Below are 20,956 nucleotides of genomic sequence, written 5' to 3' on the forward strand. Positions count from 1 at the left end.
TGTGACAGTTTTGAACAATTCACCACTTCCTGTTACTGCAAGCCAGTGAACTGTGTGAGGCTTTTATTTTACAATAGTGACAGGAAGTCCTGCATGAGTCAGTAACTTCATTCAGTCTAGTTTTATTTTGATTAGAAGTTTATTTAATTGAAACGGCTACAGAATATTGATTTTTAAAATTGATTTATCAATTTATGCATGAAAAAAATCAGATGGTTTCTGAGAGAGAGAGGGAGAGAGAGAGAGAGAGAGAGAGAGAGAGAGAGAGAGATTATGCTGAACCATTAACTGAAAAACAAATGATTGTTATGCCAAGAAAAACAGAGAGCCAGGGGGTGTTATGTTGCGCCAGTGTCTCTCGACCACTTAACAGACAAAATGACACCAGGAGAGAGACAGACGGAGTTTAGGCGTTGACTTTTCTTTTTAAAGTCACTTATTAAGTTCAATGTGTTGGTTATCTGCTGCTCCACGCTCAACCCGTCTGGTCACCCATCTCTCCACCCACCCACCCGTCTCTCCACCCCTTCTCAGCCATCCAGTCGTCCGTCAGCCTGCAGACTGTAAGTATGTTTTCTCTGATTTCCAGAGAAAATCCTCTTTTCACTCTGTTTTCATTCAGTTGCAGCTGCAGTAATCCTTTAAGAAGTCTCACCAGACTCCATACAAATTTTTCACCTTCTTAGAGTTCACTATAAAACAACTGCTGCAGCACTCCTGTCGAGTTATCATAAGGGTAAATGACTGGGGTTTGGAAGTTTGGAACAGTTGAGAAGTTTTGGATTGTTTGGTGGAGATTTGGAACAGTTTTGGTGCTTCACTGTTTGACCTTTGACCTGAACATTTAAACACATTTGTGGAGTTTTCAAAAAGAGTTCACACTATAAAAAATGAAGCCATCTTACAAGTATAATTGTTTTTATACATTTGTTTTGTTTTCAGGCTCATTCTGCTGGAACTGAACCGCAAATCCCAAAAACAAGACATCTGTTTGTATTGTTATTATTGCCATTATTATTATTATTATTTTTAGTACTAGTAGTAGTATTTATTATTGTTATTATTATTCAGTATGCAAATGTATCAGTGGAGGAGATAAAAACATGGACAATCAGTTTTAGAAAATATTTTGCAAAGTTTGAATTTTGAACCAAAAATATAACAGCAGAAAAATCAGACTGAAGAGATGGGCTTCGCAGATCTGCTGGAGGAGGTGAGTGAACTGCTACCATAACCTGACAACTGTGAAAATAGTTCACCTGAACACACCTGTCCAGGTACACCAGGTGTGATGCAGGTGTGTGGTGCAGGTGTGTAACGTGTGTTTCTTGTTCCATCCCTTTGCCATGGTGAGGTGGGCGGGTTCGGCAGGTACCAGTGGCTCCATGTGACTCTGATCAGTTTACCTGGTTTGTTGATGGCGAGTCAAAACCTGCTGAACAACTTTGTCTCAGGAATCCCTGCCCACCACTGCAACCTGCCAGCAAATTATAGCCTGTACAACCTGTCGCACCTCCAGGTAACGTGTGTCTGTCTAAACCTATTGGATAATACCAGGAACCTGGTGTGACACCACCAGGTAACCTGTCTCACTGTCAGGTAGTTGTGTGACACCACCAGGTAACATGTAACACTACCAGGTAATGTGTGACACTACCAGGTAACCAATCTTACTACCAGATAGCAGATGTGACACTACCAGGTAACTTGTGTGACACTACCAGGTAACCAGTCCCACTACCAGGTCACCTGTTTGGCACTACCAGGTAAAGCTGTCATCACGTACACTTTTTGCTTACCTGAGAGCACCTGTGAACTTCTGAAGAATGTCTGTGCATCTGTCTGAGGTAAATGCAGACAAACAACTATAGTTTGTGTCCCTTCTTACTTCCAGGGCACTCTATAACGTATAGGAAAAAAACACAAGAACTAAAAAAAGGTGTGTCTAATGAGTCCAAACCATTGAAAAAATGATGCAAAACCAAGTGTAACTAAGCGTACTGTATGTGATCACAGCCTAACCTGTCTCACTACCGGGTAACCAGTGTGGCACTACCAGGTAATTTGGCAAACTATAGGTAACCAGTCTGTGTGATTAGACTAACTAATGAATTGACGTATTACTGCAACAGATGATTGTGATTGGTTTGGTTGGTTGGATGATTGTGATTGGTTGTTTCAGGTGGATGAGAAGCAGCTACTGAGAGCTTTCATCCCTCTGGACTCTTCAGGAAGCAAACTGGACCGCTGCAGGAGGTAAAAGTTGTTCTTTTTGCTTATGTCTTTTCCATGTCGAATTGTACTCATTCATACATCACGTCCTGTTCTACTTGTTCAGGTATGTGGAGCCTCAGTGGCAGCTGTTAGCTGCTAACAACTCAGGTAATGTCAGCCAGCTACAGACGGAAGGATGTTTGGACGGATGGACATTCGACCGCTCTGAGTTCCTTGCCACCACCGTGTCTGAGGTAATGAGAAGAAACCTGGTCACTGATATTCATCAACACTAAGGTTAATGAGGTGATACTTAGATTACATTCATCACACTCACTCTTTCCTTGACTGTCTCGATGAATCTGCCTCTGTCTCTCTCAGTGGGACCTGGTGTGTTCTCTGCGTCCTCTGAAACAGATGATTCAGACCATCTATATGGGTGGAGTTTTAACAGGAGCCATAATCTACGGCGGCCTGTCTGACAGGTGATACTCACATGCTGAAACTGTGAACATATATATAGCCATTCAAGCTATAAACTTGCACAGGTTTGAGTCTGCAATGGCTCTATGGAGTTTAATGATGATGATGATGTTGATGTGTGCATGTCTTAGTAGCATCTCTCTTCATCATACCTGTGCATCTGTTGTAGGTGCACCATAAAATCAAAGCAATCAGTATCTCTCTCTCTCTCTCTCTCTCTCCCAGATTTGGGAGGCGATCTGTCCTTATTTGGTCGTACCTGCAGCTGGGCGTGCTCGGTTGTAGCTCTGCCCTCTCTCCCTCATACACTGCCTACTGCATTTTTAGGTTTCTGAGTGGGATGGCGGTGTCGGGAGTCATCCTTAATGGAGTCTCACTGAGTACCTGTCTACTTGTATATCTGTCTGTCTGTCTGTCTGTTTGTGTGTCTGTCTGCTTGACATAAACTGCAGGTTCAGTTTTTAACAAGTTTGTTGTTTTATTCATTTTCTATGGAAACAAACTGACACGTCTTCAGAGGTTGATTAACCTGTCTGTCTACCTGTCTGTCTGCAGAGGTAGAGTGGATTCCAACCAGAGAGAGGACATTAGTGGGCACACTTACCTCCTTCTTCTTCACATTTGGTCAGATGATCCTGGCAGGGCTTGCCTACTGGCTGAGAGACTGGAGGAAGCTGCAGCTGGCCGTCTGTGCCCCTCAGTTCCTGTTCTTCGCCTACAGCTGGTCAGTGTAGACTTTCAAAATAAATGTCTCAAATCAATCTAATCTCTTAATGGTCAAATGTTGCTGAATTTGATTGATTGGTTCGATGTTCTCATCCTTCTGCTCTCTGATTGGCCAGGTGGTTCTCAGAGTCAGCTCGCTGGTTGGTTTTGAACCGTCGGTCTGATGAGGCATTAAGGACTCTTCAAAGAGTTGCTCGAATTAATGGGAAATCAGACACAATCAACAAGTTGACAGTGGAGGTAACCTGCCTGTCTGTCTACCTGTCTGTCACATAAAGATGTGTGCTGTTCAATCAGAAGCTGAGATCAGTCTCATGTGATCTGCAGGTTCTACATTCTCACATGAAGAAGGAGATTGAGTCAAGTCGTTCATCATACACAGCATATGACCTCCTGAGGACCAGAGGGATGAGACGTATCTCCATCTGTCTGGTCGCAGTCTGGTCAGAAAATACACCTGCTTTACCTTTATTTACACATTCATTCACCTTTATTTATTTGTTTGTTTTTATTCAAAAACAACAAATGAGGTTAATATCAAACCACAACAGATCACAGAAAAGTCTTACAATTTGTTCCTTGTTCCACCTGACACAGAGACGGAATACATATATCTGTCTGTCATCTGTTCTCCTCTCATCTACTTGTCCATCATCAGCCTGTCTTCCTCTGCAGGTTCTCAACCAGTTTTGCGTACTACGGTTTGGCGATGGACCTGCAGAAGTTTGGGGTAAGTCACCTGATTAGCATCAATGCTACATGTTAGCTAGGAGCTGCTGAAAACTTTCTGTGCATCCCACTCACCTGATACCTGAGGCTCAGATCATGAGGGATGAAAGGTACAGATGGGAAAGACCGCAATCGTTATAACTTTTAAGTCTGATCTTTTAATATCAGCTGGCCAGAAGAAGTCAGCTGTCTAATCTTCTTTCCTCCTATTGGCTGGTTCATACTGAGCTGTCCTCCTATCACCTATTGGTTGTTCCAGGTGAGTATCTACGTGATACAGATCATCTTTGGAACCGTTGATTTTCCCGCCAAACTGTTGGCTTTGGGCATGCTCAGTTACATGGGGAGGAGGGTCTCTCAGGCAGCCTGTCTCTTCCTGTCGGCCCTCATCATCTTTGCCAACATCTTCGTCCCCACAGGTAACAAACACCAACACACTAATACACACTTGCACACACGCACACTAAGGGCCAGGACCTCAGGACCAGGTTTAAGGCTTTAACACCTGTAGTTCAGGAGCGAATGTGACTCATCCTGAGTTTGATGATCTCACACTCCTGCTTCATTCTCACAATACACCTGGAGTTTCACACCAGAAAAGGACTGTTCAATGAGCTGCTGGAGGAGCTGAACACATTTAAAGTAAACCACATTGTACACTTCACAGCACTGAACCAGATTCTTATCTGAACCCTAAAACCAATGTGAGATCCAGACCAAATGTTCTCACTGCTCCTCATAACAATGGACATACACCAGCACACACTCATAATATTCTTGCCCCACCAGACATGCAGACCATCAGGACCACCTTGGCATGTCTCGGTAAAGGTTTCACGTCGGCCTCCTTCACTGTTGTCTACCTGTACACGGGAGAACTCTACCCCACCGTCATCAGGTGAGACTACTGGTTCTCGAGCTCGAGTCAGCCAGTTGATCGGGAGAACAGTTCAGAAGTAGTGTAGCTTACTAAGCCTTAATAGTTAACACAGACATTAAAAATTCAACAGAAATTAACGTAATGGTTGCCTGCTTGGAGGTGGGTGTCTCAATATCCTGGAGTCATGCATCCAGAACAGGCACACCTCTTCCACTTTCAGGCAGAGACGTTTTCAAACTTTAGAAGACCTCACTGCAACTTCAGTTCACATTGATTAAAATGAACTTTTCTGTTTTCAGGCAGACAGGAATGGGCTTTGTCTCTACCATGGCGAGAGTCGGCAGCATGGCGGCCCCCGCCGTCCTCATCCTGGATGAGGTGACATCCCTGATCCAAGTCTCATTAACAAACCATAATATTAACATAAACAAATTAATGAACTATTACTCTTTTTTTATACTCTTTATTCATATAATCCATGTAATCAATCTAAATGTAGTGAAAGGTGAAGATCCATCAAAGAATAAATACTCGAAAACAATCAATTGATCTCATTCAGCTTGAAATTCATGATTTAACTAATTCTTGATAAATACACCCATCGATCCACAAGAGGACACTGTGTCAGTGTGACTGTTTGCCTTGCCTACATGTGAAAAGCACGCACTGGTGGGATACTGCAGTCTAGTAGGAGGCTATAATGATGGAGTCCAGTGTCCATCGGGGGGGCAGTTGGGTTAGAGCCATGGACCACACGAATGACCAATGTTGTTAGCGTTAAGGTCGTAGTTAATTTAAACCAAACCATGATCCGTCCCTACTGAACTAAGCAGTTTTGTTGCCTAAAGCTAATCAAATTGTGACCATCACCTGAAATGTTTCTCAGCAAGTTTTATTTTGAAATTGGAATCAGATGTTGCCTATTTGCTATTGCTAACTTGAACGCGGATTTGAAAGGTGTTGTTTTCACACTGGGGCAATGCAAAACATGACACAGACACTGTGGACCAGCAGGTGTTTTTATGGACTTTGGTATATGAATATTATTTTAATCAGGAGAGACAAGTGAACGAAGTAAAGATAATTGTTTATTATGACAGATAATATGTGGTAAATAAGTCTTAATTAAGGCACTTAGGGATTTTCGTAATTGAGGGGCATTGTCCTGAGCAGCAGCGCGATAAATCCCCAAAAATATGGAGCGCAAACCCCCCAAAACCACAGCCTAATATTTCCCCCGAAGAATGCTTACTTACCAAGCAGGAAAGAAACAGGCCCTGATTAAACAAACAAATGTGGCATACGCTGCTAAGAGTTTAAACCTAAAGTGCATGACAGAAAAACAATTGACAGTAGTGATTGAAAAGCTGTAGCCAGCTACATAAATGAGGTGCCAAGGTTACCTATAACTGAAAATAACAAGAAACAAGATTAGAAAAGGATTAAAAAAAAACAGGCATAAAACCTAACACCATCAGCAGCTAAATGCATTGTGTATCAGAAAATCAGTAGAAACGTCATTTACAGAGTAAGTTCCTTTACACAGACAACCATTTCAGGCAACACGAAGGTCAGTGTGTCCGTTCGTATCCTGTAAAACTACACACAAAACATAGATGGACTACAATATGCTTTGAAATTATAGAGAAGATAAGAAACTACTGAGAAAAGGAAACTCCTGCAGCAAGCTTTGCTTCCTCCTCTACAATACTTTGTGACGAAGTCAGCAATGACCCTGCTGCGTCCGCATGAACACGACTAGCTGGATGAGGTCTGCATCAACCATGACTGGCTGGTGAATGATTGTTGTTTCCAGCAGGGAGCACTTCGTTACAACATGGATGGCTGGGAGGAACCCTTTACTGGAAGGCCTCGGGTGTGAATCCTCCGTGCTGTAGGCTTGTGTCTTGACTACCTATTGCTCAAGCTGGTTGGAAAATATTATTTGCTTTCCAAATTAAGGCCAACTGGGGAAAACAAGGGTGAATAACTCCTGTTGCAAGTCATGAATGTACATCTGATCCATATAAAGTACTTCAATGCTTAAACAATAAATTCACCAAATGAAAAACTCTTTTCATGGAAGAATTTAGAAATACAAGCCCATCTCTTATACGTGTGCCTTTAAATTAGACAGTGTTACAGTTTGGACAAATATCTTAAAAAACCGATAAATATTGCAGCCTAACTCGAAATGCACAAGAAAGGTGATCCCAATGCTGAACTCAGAAGAAAGACAGATCGATGCAAGCGCTAGTGGTGAGGAGATATGTACACTAAATTTGAAACGCTGTGCTGTGGGAATGGAGACCTGGAGGATGAAGGCTGAAAACGCATGCTGTCAACCCTGTATTCCCACAGTGGAGCAGGAAATGACTAGGGAACTTCCGATGAACATGACCAGTATTACAGTGTCCAAAGAAAACCAGTGTAGGTGTTTGATTGGGAGTATAGAGAGCAGTTGCTGGAGATTGATCTGAGATACTGAATGAAATGTTCCTATAAATCCAGTCGCCATTTAATACCAGAATAGGAACCAGGTCTTTACCTTGTCTATGGATGGATGAAGCAAATCACGTCACGGTAGATGTGGAAAGCTTCACATCTGAAAGAACATCATCAAGTTATTGAATGCAGCCAGAATAAACACCAACATATTTATGATCTGAGTGATGGATTCTGGCTGTAACATAACGAGAAAAGAGAAGTCCACAGAGTAGCTTTAACGATGTTACTGAGGCTTCAAGAATCACCGTCCACCTGTTTACCTGTCTGTCTCTCTCTCTCTCTACCAGTCTGTCAATCTCTCTCTACCTGTCCTCTCTCTGTCTGCCTATCTCTTGTCTCTCTCACTCTACCTGTCTGTCTCTCTGTTTACCTGTCGATCTCCTTGTCTTCCAGCCTGTCTGTTTCTCTCTCTCTACCTGTCTGTCTGTCTCACATTATGAGCAGCTCTTAAACTTTCTGACTGAACAAACTCAGCTGATTGAATGAATGTCTACAGTTGTATTGACGTCAACATCAGTAATGCTAACAGGACCACTGGACTTCATCTCTCAGGTGCTCCCTGCTCTGCCCAGTGTCGTGTATGGGGGGGCGGCGGTGTTGGCTGGCTGTTTCGCCTGCTTCTTGCCGGAGACGCTTAATGTACCACTGCCTGACACCATCGAGGATGTGGAGGAGAAATGGTGAACTGATGGCTGTTATCTTAGCAGTGCTAGGCTCATTACCAACATTAGTATCATCAGCTGTATTTGTATTGTTGGCTTCATTAGCAGTATTAGCTTCATTAGTAGCTTTGGTTTCATTAGCAGCAGTAAACTTCATTAGCAGTGTTGGCTTAATTAGCAGTTCCCACTGAAATATCAGCGCAAAGTGATGCTAATGCTAACAAGCTGCTGAGCTAGTTACACTATTAGTCTTAGATATCACCAAATTGATCAATGACTAGTAAAAAACTAATAACTTTAACTGAAATCTGTTTGTATGAAGGTCTGGAACAAAGCCCGCCCCCCGACATCAAGAGGGCGCGTCATTGCAAGAGGGCGGGGCGCCTGTGCGTGACGGTGTGATCTTGACGGAAGGCGTGGCTTTAAAAGAGCTGAAGGATGCAGAAGGGACCGGACTCAATGCCCTCTGACCAATCACACAACATTAGAGTCAACCAGTCAGATGGCCGAAGTCATAAAGGACGAAAAGAATGAACCAATGAGAATCAAAATATGACTCAGTATAAGTTTTTCTTTGTTCCAGAAAATTAATTTTACTGAGAAAAATGACACAGTTTCACTTTTAAACATTTTTTGGATTAGTTTAAATACAAGTCAGATGTGTGACTATGAATTTATTGATTAGATGTAAATGAAGCCAGAGCAATGATGTCTGAAACTGTTAAAGAGTTTGTGTTCCTAAAAATGATAAATCACTAATCTCTAATTTGCTTTAACACACTAATAAAACTGTGATTAATATCAGATGACTGTTGTTGTTGTTGTTTCTAACTGTAAGAACTAGTTTTTAGACATACAGGTAAATATGAGTTAGATCAAATGTGTGTTATAAATGAACCAGGCAGACCTGAGTCACATAATCAGACCTCAACAAAAGTAGAAATATCACAGTGTATTAATAGTCTGTCTATTGATTACTTTAGTAAAAGTATGCAAGTATTAGCCTCTTAATATATAACAACAAATGAATGTACCTGTTATTCAGAATAATGATTATAGGTTCATGGTTTTAGCCACTGATGTAGTTGACACTTGAGGCATCTGTAGTTTCTCCATTTGTATTTTAAATGTGCTTAGTTACTTTTTTTATTTTCACGCAAAAGGAAACAGAGCAAATAGAAACATGAGACAGAAATAAAACTGTAGAATTATAGAAATGATTACTACAACACGATTAAGTGAAATGCAAAGAAATCAATCAAGAACATAAAACGAACATGAGTTCATCAAATCATGTGATTAATGATTGAAAACATAAACATTAAAGTAAGGAAACAATCAGACATTGTGAATGAATGTTCATCATGTTTATTCATGGTTACGCTATCTGAGCTGAACATGTCTGAGGGAACGCTGCCCTCTGCTGGTCCACAGGTTGTGGATCCATCCTCCAGGATCCAACATTCTGTGAATGAGGAAGTCTTTGTCCTCCAGGCGGACCAATCATAACACTCCTGCTGACCTGAGCGAGTCCCTGACTGAGAAACATTGAAAAAAACATTTCACAGCTAGACTTTTGAATGTGTTTGCAACATTTGATCACTCGCTACAAAGTGTTTACAGCTGAGAACATCCTGATGGGGAACTTTCGACCAAATGATAAATCAACTAATAAATAAATTAATCATCAGATTAGCTGATTCTAAAGTTATTACTGTTACACACGTGAAATCTACCTGAAAATTCTGAAGAGCAGTTCTTCTTCTGCATGGAGAGTTGGTCTACTTTCACATCTATTTCTGTGTGTGTGTATATATATATATACATTTACATACATTTTTGTATGTACATATATGTGGATACACACACACACACACACAAGCTCACAGTTTATTGATCTGTAGTGACCTGACTGGTTTAATTATTTCTGCCATTTCAGGTAGATAAAATACATTGATTATTGTAAAACAGGTTTTTGATTCACAGTATTTGTCAGTAGATAAATAGAACAACATATAATATCGCTAGAATTATACTCTAATATTTCAGTAAAACTTCACACCAGCACCTGGTTTTCCTCGTATTTTAAGGTATCGATCAGATATTGATGTTGGATGTTGTTGTAATTAATTTAGATCCACCTGCTTGAAATTAAGCAGCGATGAACTCTGATCAGAAATTGTTTTGTTGATCAGCTGTTGACTGATCACATATTGATAGACGATTTGCTCGTCGTCTTTTTGTGTCTTGGAAAGATAAACACCCCCTGGCGGCAGCCTCACGCCTGACAGACTCCAACAGAACCATCCAATCAGAGACAACGATCTTCCTCGTTTTATTTGAGCGACAGGAACTCAAGCCAATGGCAGTGCGCCTGCGCAGCTGGCAGGGTTGTTGGAGGGCGGGGCGAGGTGCCGCTCGGCAGCATAGCGGAAGAAAATGGCGGCCGTGGCTGCAGAGCCAGGAGCTGCGGCGGTTCCGACAACAACAATAACCACGGCCACAGACGACGAGGGCCCGCGAGAACCGGGCCCTGCCGGTCCGGGACTCCCAGGAGCCCTGGTGGACACCGACGAGCCGCGGGAGTACGGCCCGGCCGTGGAGTCGGTCGTACCACGGGTGGAGGATGGTGGGGACGGGGAGGAGCGCCGCCATGTCAGGCCGGAGCTGGAGCCAGCGGCGGGAAAAGCGCTCTCTGATAACGCCGTTAATGATGACCTGCTCAGTAACTTTCCGGTGGATCGGATCAGCGTGGACCGGTTCTCTCCCGGTGTGCTAGGGGATCCAGAGGGCGGTGGGAATGTATCGGTGCAGGCGGTGTACCGCAGCATCCTGGCGGACCCACAGCCCTCCGCCGTCTTCCTGCACTCCTTCCCGGCTCCCCCGCCCGTTACCGAGGCCGGACTTTCCCTGGCGGAACCGGCAGAACCGACCACCAACGTGACGACGGATCGGGCTGAGACGGCGGAACGCGACAGAGGCTACACGGCTCTAGTTCAGTCGGAGCTGAAGCCGGGCCCCGCGGAGGACGCCATGTTGGACGGTTCCGCGGAGCGGTTGTCGGTCCCGGACAGCGTGGATCCGGACACGGGTTACGGTAAAAACCCAGCAGGGAACGATGAGCTGTCAGGTCGTGGCCTGCGGGATTCCTCCCCGCCCTGTCGGTCCCCGAAAAGGCGGCTGATGACGGATACCCTGAAGCAGGAAAAAGCCGCAGGAGAAGACTCTTCCCGACCGGAGCCCGGACCTGAGCCTGGTCTCGGCGCTCCGCCTCTCGCCGCTGTGCAGGATCTAAGTCCCGGGTCCGAGGTCCGGGTGTCCCTGGATCACGTCATCGATGATGCGCTGGTGGTGTCCTTCCGGCTGGGGGAGAAGGTGTTCTCCGGGGTGCTGATGGATGTTTCCAAAAGGTAAAACTTTATTGAAATAATAACTGATAAAAAAAAATCTTTTAAACAGAAACATGATCATTAACATCTGACCTACAGGTCAAAGAATCAAATTATATTGAAGATTCATCAATTCATTGCTGACTATTTTGATAAACAATCAATTATTTGAATTTAAATTTGGACATTTGCTTGTTTAGCCTCTTCAGTCTCTTCAGTGCTTCAGTGAACTCTGAGCAATGCTTCACTTTGGGCTCTGGCTCATTGTGACCACATTTCTCACTATTTTCAGAATTATTACAAAGCAAACAATCAGTGACTGGACAAAAATAATTTCATTAAATCAATTCATAATGAAATTACTATTATTTGCTGTCCTATACAAAATACTTCACAATGAGTAAACTATCACATGGTCAGCAAATACAATAGCAGAATTCTCGGAAGTGCAAACTTGTCACCTATTGGTGAAATCTTTTGTTTTTAACCTTGTAATAAGTGATCCACATTTTCTGTCATGTCATGAATATTTTTCCCCAGAATGACCTGAGAGATTTACATATGTTAGATACAGACAATAACAGATTTTCTGGGTAAAAAATAACCAAACTGGACTTAATATTGGACAACAGAAACTCTGGTTTTGTGACTGGTCTTCAGTGCATCTGTTGCAGCGGTTTCTCAATTGAATGTATGGATTTTTTTGACATGACATTAACTCTCAGGCATCAACTGAGCAGATTGAAATTAACAACAGACTGTCTGTGGCTACCATCCAGTACAACTAAATCCAGTCAAAGCACTGCCTACACCATCCAGGAGTGTCCCACACACTGCAGTGTTAGGCTATTCTTTGAACCTTTTGTAGGTTTTTTTCCCAGAAAAAACAGCGTATTTACCTTTTCAGGCTTGAGCAGGACAGGTAGCAGACTTCTAGCTCTGCCGGCGGTGTTGAACGGCCGCTCTGATGGCGAGCTGGTGGCACACTTACTTTAGGGTCACCTCAACGTCAGTGGCTGGCGTTTGAGCCTGAACATCAATCGTGTTTTTGTCAAAGCAAGGCCTGAAGGGTCCTGACAGGCTTGGGTCGGGTATTTACCCTCGACCCACATTCTTCACAGCACAATTGTGTGAAATCAGTCACTCAGACCAGAAAACTGTAGCAACAGAAAGGGTCAAGAGCTGCGATACAGTAATGGACAGTCGCAATATTTTTCCATCCAACTGAGTGAGTTCAGGTTTGTCTTGACCAGACCAGAGTCGGTGATTGTTGGAACGGTGAACAGACTAATTGACATGGATTTGGTGAGTTTTATTCAGTTTCTCTTGAGTTTGATTGAAGTGTGTGTTAGGATATGAGTTATGACGAGTTAACGAGGCAGTTACGCTGACCGTAGTTCAATGACGGAGAGAAAGTGGAATTCAGGAGGTGTACAGGTGTATTCCTTTCTTGACATTTTGGTAGTTTTTGTTTTTGTTTTATTTTTTACATCAGTAAATAAAGATCGCTCAAACACATTTCGCACATAAAACTCTTCAGTTACCTGCAGATTATTTGTTCTGTAACATGTTTTTGTCCAAGCAACAACCCAAAAATATTCTGTTTACAGTTACACAACTGGGCTTAAATGATGACCATATTTTTTTATTTTCAGAATTGCTTATTATTTTCTTGTGCGCTGATTAATTAGCAATTGGTAAATAATTATTTAAATTTTGTCTTTTTATTCAACATTTGGATCCACTGCACAAGAGTGCGATGGTTTCCTGGTTAGCTGTCAAACTGTGCCAGTATGTATATATGCGTGATTTACGACGGCATCACCCAGACGTGGTGATTGGTGGAACAAGACAGAAGCTTTCTGTAAAGTCCTTCTAGTGCTTCCCACAGAATGAGATTGTTTGTGGCACATTTTCTTAAATTAGCTATGAAACAGTGGTTTATTTAATCTAAGGTTTAAAGTTTAAGGCTTTGTGTGAAACAGTAAAATATATACAGCTCTGTTGCTTCACTTTGCATCAAATAACTGTCTTTTTTAACTGTCTTTTTGGCCACTTCAAGCACAAATAATCTTTTTTTTTTTTTTGTAAATGATGGCTCACTAGACCACAGTTAGCTTTTCTCTGCTCCTTATGTGCTCACTAAAAATTTACTTGAAGAGTTCATTTGACAGCGATGTGTTAAGATCATAGACTTTTGCATCTGTTTTAGAGTAGTATAGTAGTAGCTGATAATTAGCCTGATCAGCCACCAATGAAAATGCACATTTTTAAACTGAAAACCACTAATCAAACCAATAACTGACGGCGGTCAATGACCGGCAGACAGCAGTATTTCTGTGGCAGTGACAAAAGAACTTGAATTAAACAGCAGGAAAATATTACACCAAACTCCTTTCAGAAATATGACACACCAAAAATTTCTTACGCGGCCCCAGAAACACAAGATAAAACGTGTCAATGGTCTTCTTGCCAATTCGGCATCAGTGTAGTCCATAAAGATAAACCGTACTCATTTACAACGTGTCAGATTTTGGATTATAGCCTGTGTTGGTTAGCTGCACTCTATTAGTGGCAGACGACGGAGGGAATGAGAGGCAAGCCCTTTCAAAAATGAAGATTTCTCACCAAAATGCGGGCTGGTTGGTGGATCAGATACACTCCAAAATGTGTTTATTGGCTGCATTGCGTACAGTTTCAAATAAGGAAAACTGCACGTTTATTGGAAGAGGCTAATTCATGCCAAACTAAGTGTGATAGAAGAGGCTCTTTGGCCAAAGGTGGCGCAGTGCTGACATCTGTGTGATTTATTTTTTCTTGACAATTTGAGTTTGTTAACTGTTACAGTAAGAATTATGAATGTACTGTTGGGTCGTCCGTCGCCGATGGCCGACAGTCATCGACCACTGAGCTCAACCATCATGAATGTTTACGTTATTGAAAAAAAAAATGTTATTTTCTACATTTTTTGTTTTTCTTCCAGACTGCTGCAATAAGATATCGCTGTGTTGTTCCTAAAACTTAAGAACTATTATGATTATGATTTTATTTATCTGCACGTTTTACCGAAATCTTCAATTAACAGTTGTTTTCATGTCAATGAGTGTGAGGAGTTTTACTTTTATTTGAAGGATTGTGTCTGTGGTTCTCGTTGTGAATCAGCCCATCTCACCCTGTTTTGTGTGTGTGTTTTTCTAGGTTCGGACCGTACGGCATTCCCATCACAGTGTTTCCCAGACGGGATGACCCGAGTCGACCTCAGATGTCTGTGCAGTCGCAGCCGGTTACCAGCGAAGACCCGTCCACTAAACAGGAAGAGGTCACCGTCAGCCCTGCGTCCCCGCCCCCTCCCCATCCTCACCCCTGGACCTCAAAACCGCCACCGCTGTTCCAGGAGGGTGCGCCATACCCCCCTCCTCTGTTCATCAGGGACACCTACAACCAGGCCTTACCTCAGCCGCTGCCACGAAAGATCAAACGGCCAAAGCGGCGCTACCGCTGCGAGGAGCCAACCTCCATCATGAATGCCATCAAGCTCCGCCCCCGCCAGGTGCTTTGCGACAAGTGCAAAGGTGTGGTGGTGTCAGGTGGGCACAGGGAGACCCGACGGGGTCCAGTGGATCTGAGGGGTGAGGAAGCATCCCGGCGGCGGCGACCAGCTGACGGACCACTCTCCGCAGAGGTCAAACGGCTGAGGAGCGATGACAAAGCAGGACGTACTGTGGCAGACAGGCGCTCATCATCCGGGATACGTGTGTCATCTTCATCATCTTCCTCTCGCCGTGTCCTGAGGGGTGTGGCTTCATCTTCATCCTCGTCGCCATCCTCATCCAACCGCATGTGTCTGAAGTTGAACTCCAAGAAAGTCTTGGCCAAAGGTTCTGCCGTTGATCGCTCCAAAGCGCGGCAGGTTCTCAAGAAGCTAGCGAGGAGTTCTCAGCCGTCGCCACCACCGCCGCCACACCGCCGGCCTAGAGACCAGAACCAGAATCAAAACCAGAATCAAACCCACAACCAGGACCGCACCAAGGCTGTGACCCGAGCGGCAGCACTGCAGAACCACAACCAGAAGGTCCACTACACTCGCCGCCAGCACCTCAGTGGCACCACTGTCAGCTCGAGCTCCCACACGCCTCTTCCACCCAGAATGCGCCTCAAACCCCAAAGGTATCGTACTGACGATGGCCAGGTGCCCTGCTCCTCTTCCTCCTCCTCCTCCTCCTCCTCCTCCCCGACAAAACAGAGCACTTGCTCGTCGCCTCCTAAACCTTCTTTAAGCCCCGTCCTCACACCTACATCTAACACAGCCCCGCCCCCTCCTTCAACCACAGCTCCTCCTCCAACGCCCCATTCCTGTGCAGCCAGTGTTGCCGGGGAGATTCAGGAGGTCAGCACACCCGAGGAGGAGGGGACGGAGCAGGGAAAGGGAGGAGATGATGGCCAGGTAGCGGATCCTCCTCCCTGCTCCTCCTCCCTTGACTCCTCTCACTCAGAGTGCAGTTCCACAGAGACCTTTGACCTCCCCCCTCATGGAGACCCACCCTCCTCCTCCCCTTCCACTCCCCCTCCCTCCTCCTCCTTAGGGCCTCGGTGTCCCTCCTCTTCCTCCCCCTCCACCCCTCCTCTCAGAATGGATGGTGAGGAGTTGCAGGCTGGTGGCGAAGAGGAGGAGGGAGGTGAACTGAAGAGACGTCGTAAGTCTTCCACGTCTTCCTCCTCCTCGTCATCATCGTCCTCCTCCGTCTTCTCCAAGTTGGTGTCCAAGTGTTTGCTCCCTGACGGTCGCACGGTGTGCGTCGGTGACATCGTCTGGGCGAAGATCTATGGCTTCCCCTGGTGGCCAGCACGTGTGCTTGGCATCACAGTGTCGCGGCGCGGCGACACGGGGCTGGCGGTGCGGCAGGAGGCACGCGTCTCTTGGTTTGGCTCCCCCACCACCTCCTTCCTGCCGCTCACCCAGCTGTCGCCCTTCCTGGAAAGCTTCCAGTCTCGGTTTGACAGGAAGAGGAAGGGGCCGTACCGCCGTGCCATTGCCGAGGCCGCCAGCGCCGCCAAACAGCTGACGCCTGAAGTCCGTGCGCTACTCACACAGTTCGAAACGTAGCTATGGCTACTGCTGCCAAGAACTCCCCGCACCCTCCACACATACCACGCCCCCTCCTCTGCCCACTACTGGAAGGAGGAGGAGCTTGTCCCTCCCCCTCCTCAGACTGATACCTGTCTGTCTGTCAGAGACTGATGCAGACAGATGGACAATGTTTCTCTTTCTCTTCCTGAATGGAGTCGGGGTCTGAGTTACCTGCCAGTGTTGAGGGGGGCTCTGGGCGGGGCTTATTTCTGGGGTTACCTTCCGCTGTCTTTACAGATGTCCTCAGTTTCAGGAAAGCGTCACTCAGCGGCAGCGTTTCCACTCGCCTCACTGTCACAGTGTTGTCTTTGTTTCAGTCCGTGAAAGGCTTATTTACTGCGTTTACTGTCCAGATGCATTGTGGGAAAGGTAGGATCCAGTCTACCCTGAAGGTTCAGTCTGAATGACTGTCTGAGAAACAGTAATGTAAACGTAAACACTAAGATTCAGGTGGTAGAGCCAAGGTAACAGTAGCTAAGCTAATCTCAGCTGAACTGAACACACAGTTGATTACTTTATGTTCGATTGATTAGAATGTTTGTGATATTTTCCCACTCCTGAATCTCAGATATTGATCGCTGTGATTTGATGCTGTGGAGCGCATCGGCCCGCGTTGTTTTCCCTCATCGCTCTGGCAGATGTGGCGGTGTGAAACGCTGTGATGCGCCGACGTGTCACTTCCTGTTGTGTGGATTCTCCTGGATCCTCTGGGTTCTGCGGAGGAACACCTTCAGACTGAAAATGTTTATTTTCTATTATCTTTCTAAGATAAAAAGATTAAAACTGTGAAACACAAAGTTGTCCAATCTGAGGCCAGGGGGGCCCAAACAGGGTCCGGAGCTGAGTCAGAGCGGTCCAGACCGTCTGAGGTTTTTAGTTTAATCATGTCATCATGTCTGTTCTGCTCGATACAAACATGATGACGTCCTCCAATTGGTTCATCGTCAGCCGGGTCAGTTACTGAACTCCCACTCTCTGCGGTGCAGTTGCCATAGCAACACTGTTTCTACTCAAACAAAGTCCAGGACCACTTCAGATCTTTCTAGTCCAGGATCAGGTCTCTGATGATAAAACCAGATTGTTTGAAGGTTCAGTTTGTTTCCTTTCACCACGATGCTGCAACATTTCTGGGTTCATTGACTTCAGTCTGTTACAGAGCTGTTCATGTTCGATCAATCAGACTCTGTAAGTACTGATCAAAACTTATTGATCGTCACATTGATCAGCGTGTCATTGTTTAGACAAAATTCTGCTGCTGTTTGTTTAAAAAGCCTTTTAGTTTGAAGCGCTGAGATGTTTTATGCAGACGATGTGGCTGAGCCTCAGTTTATCGACAGACGGACAGGTAGGACAGGTAGGACACACTGACTGTTAGACAGGACAGCTGCTTTGCTCTCATGACGACGATGATGATGATGATGAAGGTGGATTTTCCCTCTCTGCTGTTTGTACTTTCAGCTGTCAGACTCTTTTTACCGTCTGTTTGCAGATCAGAGATCCTGAACTAAAAACTGTTGGGACAAAATAACGGAAACACACGGACGAAAATAAAAAAAAATAAAAGAGAATCCGTCTGAGAGTCGATCTGTGTACTTGTTTTTTTTCTGATGTTTTAAATCTATTAAAAAACTGTCAAACTTCTCTTTGAATCGTCGTCGTTGTCATTTAAAGCTTCATTCTTCTTTTGTGGTGATTTTACTGTAGGAGTCACAGCCGTGCCTTGCTCAATGGCACGCTGGCTGCATACATCAGTCAGATTTTCTCACCTGCAAACAGATGTTTGGTAAACGGGTCTCCAGAGCTGTTCTTACCAAAAATATCAGCACCGATAAAATAATGTTTGTGTCTCCAGACCTGTTCAGAACTGCACTGAGATCTTTAATGATTTTAGACGTCAGTGAAACCGACAGATGCTGAAAAATAAACCAAATCTGATGAAATTGCTCAACGTGCTGTTGATTTTAGGTAAGAACATCTCTGATAACCAGAGTGGGAAAATACCAGGGGCTACCGACTAAATCCTGGAATAATCGTCAGGTACGGGGTAAATACTGTTCTTTAGTTCCAGGTAAAATGAACTAACTGTCGGATGTGTAAACAAGCAACTGTTTGCTAACAAGTTCAACCGATCAGTTTAAAGGTGCTTCAAGTGACGTTTATTTCTGATGTGATATTTATCAAATATTATTTCTAAGTAATAATCTGAAGTGGCAGAATATTACAGGTTTATAGTTTCTGTTGGGCTTCGATGTTTCAGCAGCTGCAGCTTCAAAGCCTTTAACCAGCGTGAATCAGGTAACATCAGTTTTAGTCTCGTTTCAGGAAGATTAATTACCTCAAATTTGATTTGATACATAAAATCTGTCTGACATCAGGACGCCTCTCTGAGGTGACATCATTAGTAACAATTGCTATTTGATGACATCATCAGTAACACCTCTCTCTCTCTGTCTTTGCAGCACGACTCTGAAGAGCTGCTGACCCTGAGAATCCTGCGCTGCGATTGGCTAAGAGGCTGTGGCCAGAGTCAGAGCAACTGACAAATAATCACATGGACATAAATGATAATTATTTAAGTGAAGAGTTTATATTTATAAAGAGAAGGACGCTTGTTCATCAGTTTATCTGATCACTGAGTGTTTCTGTGGATACTAGATTCAGACCAATGACATCACATTTTATTTTGCGTCCTCCAATCAGCAATCAGATCATTAATCAACACAGATTAATGTTAAGCGACACCAGAGACAGATCAGGACATTTTAGCCTAGCTCAGTACAAAGACTGGCGGGGAGGGGGGACAACTTAGACAGTGTAGTTCCAGTCAGTATGATTGGCAGATCCTTTATTGATTATTGATCAGGTGTGGAAATGGAAATGTTGATACTTGCACAGGTATGTTGTGGGTTACTACAACTATAATAGAAAGTTACTGTAAAGTTATAAAACCTTAATATAAAGTTTAATAACTGTAAGGTTTACTTGAATCCTGTTTTTCATTTTTCACTCTGAATCGTTTGTTTTTCGGCCGCTGATGATTTTCAGAAGAATTTCATCATTAAAACAACTTGAGTCCGATAGTTCACCAGACTTCATTTGGACAAAACTGCTGAAAATGTAAACTTAGTCCTAGAGACTTTCTACCTGTGACTCAGGTTCAGCCAATCAGAAAACGGCAGCTCCATCAGAGATTTGGATTCAGATTGAATTCAATAATTAGCTGAAGTAATCAATCAACGATCAGCTCTTTCTTCACTCAGAAGAAACATGCACAGAGATGTTGTACTGCTGTTGACTTTTTAATGATCAATATATGAAACTGATGCTTTCTAAAACATGAGAACCAGGTTCTGCATAGTCCAGGTCCCGCAGTTGTTCAGAGGTCTGATATTTCTATTTCTGCACCTGGGAACCAGCAGACAGCCGTAGGTTGCAGCAGCTGTTCTTCAATTCAAACTTAGCCTCGTGCTAACAGCGGCGTTTACTATCATCGCAACATTAAAACAGGCTGCAGCACACAAGCTAGTTGTTGCTTAGCTAAGTTAGAGATCAGCTAAGAATGTTTCCACCCACAAACCAGAGGTGTGACTCTTCTGTAGCTAACTGGCAAAGCTAACACTAGCATGTTAATATGACCCATTCAGAGTTAAGAGGTAACATGACGTACAGTCGACATACCGGACCTGAAACTTGATAACTGCTGTTTAATATTGATTAAGCCTCCAAGATTTAAAATATGTGTCACTAAAGTAACACAGCATAGCTCGAATTATGAAATGCTATACTGTTAACGTTCAATGAGTAACGCCAGTTAGCTTAGCATACCCAGATATTTATTTCTCATTATGTATAAATCCTGCTCATGCTGAAACACACTGATTTCTCCACATATGCAGACAGAAATAAAGCAAATACATCTAGAAAGTTTATCATTTGAGCTTCTAAAAGTGTTATTTTTGGAAGTTATGCTAACTTGTTCTGCTACAGTGACTTCCTATGTAGTTGACTGATCTTGACTCAACATCACAACAGATGTTTGCTAGCACAGATTTTGTGTTAGCAGAGACAACTTTTCACGGTGCAACCTGATTTAATAATCTCACACCTTAGGAAGGAGTGAAGGATTCATGAAGAGCTGCTGCAACAGAATCCTGATCTGCAGTCAGAACTGGTTTAAACTGGTCTGAACTGGTTATCCGGAGATTATTTTACGATTTGGATCATCCGTCCATTCTCA

General features: G+C 43.9%; 2 protein-coding genes across 2 annotated transcripts; both read left to right on the forward strand.

Moving 5' to 3' along the window:
• Nucleotides 1-469: 469 nt before the first annotated feature.
• Nucleotides 470-9,008, forward strand: oatx (organic anion transporter X). The gene is made up of 16 exons (XM_076750588.1): nt 470-563; nt 943-1,213; nt 1,355-1,519; nt 2,183-2,256; nt 2,339-2,468; nt 2,596-2,699; nt 2,923-3,077; nt 3,253-3,421; nt 3,540-3,663; nt 3,751-3,866; nt 4,099-4,153; nt 4,412-4,571; nt 4,942-5,050; nt 5,332-5,410; nt 8,093-8,220; nt 8,525-9,008. The coding sequence occupies exons 2-16, from the start codon at nt 1,187-1,189 to the stop codon at nt 8,670-8,672; spliced, it is 1,743 nt and encodes a 580-aa protein (XP_076606703.1). The 5' UTR covers nt 470-563; nt 943-1,186; the 3' UTR covers nt 8,673-9,008.
• Nucleotides 9,009-10,614: 1,606 nt separating this feature from the next.
• Nucleotides 10,615-18,298, forward strand: pwwp2a (PWWP domain containing 2A). Its single transcript, XM_076750101.1, has 2 exons — nt 10,615-11,612; nt 14,790-18,298. Exons 1-2 carry the CDS (start codon nt 10,642-10,644, stop codon nt 16,693-16,695), a joined length of 2,877 nt encoding a protein of 958 aa, XP_076606216.1. The 5' UTR covers nt 10,615-10,641; the 3' UTR covers nt 16,696-18,298.
• The last annotated feature ends 2,658 nt before the right edge of the window (nt 18,299-20,956 follow it).

This window comes from Chaetodon auriga, chromosome 15, assembly GCF_051107435.1.
Source record: "Chaetodon auriga isolate fChaAug3 chromosome 15, fChaAug3.hap1, whole genome shotgun sequence".
Classification (NCBI taxonomy): domain Eukaryota; kingdom Metazoa; phylum Chordata; class Actinopteri; order Chaetodontiformes; family Chaetodontidae; genus Chaetodon; species Chaetodon auriga.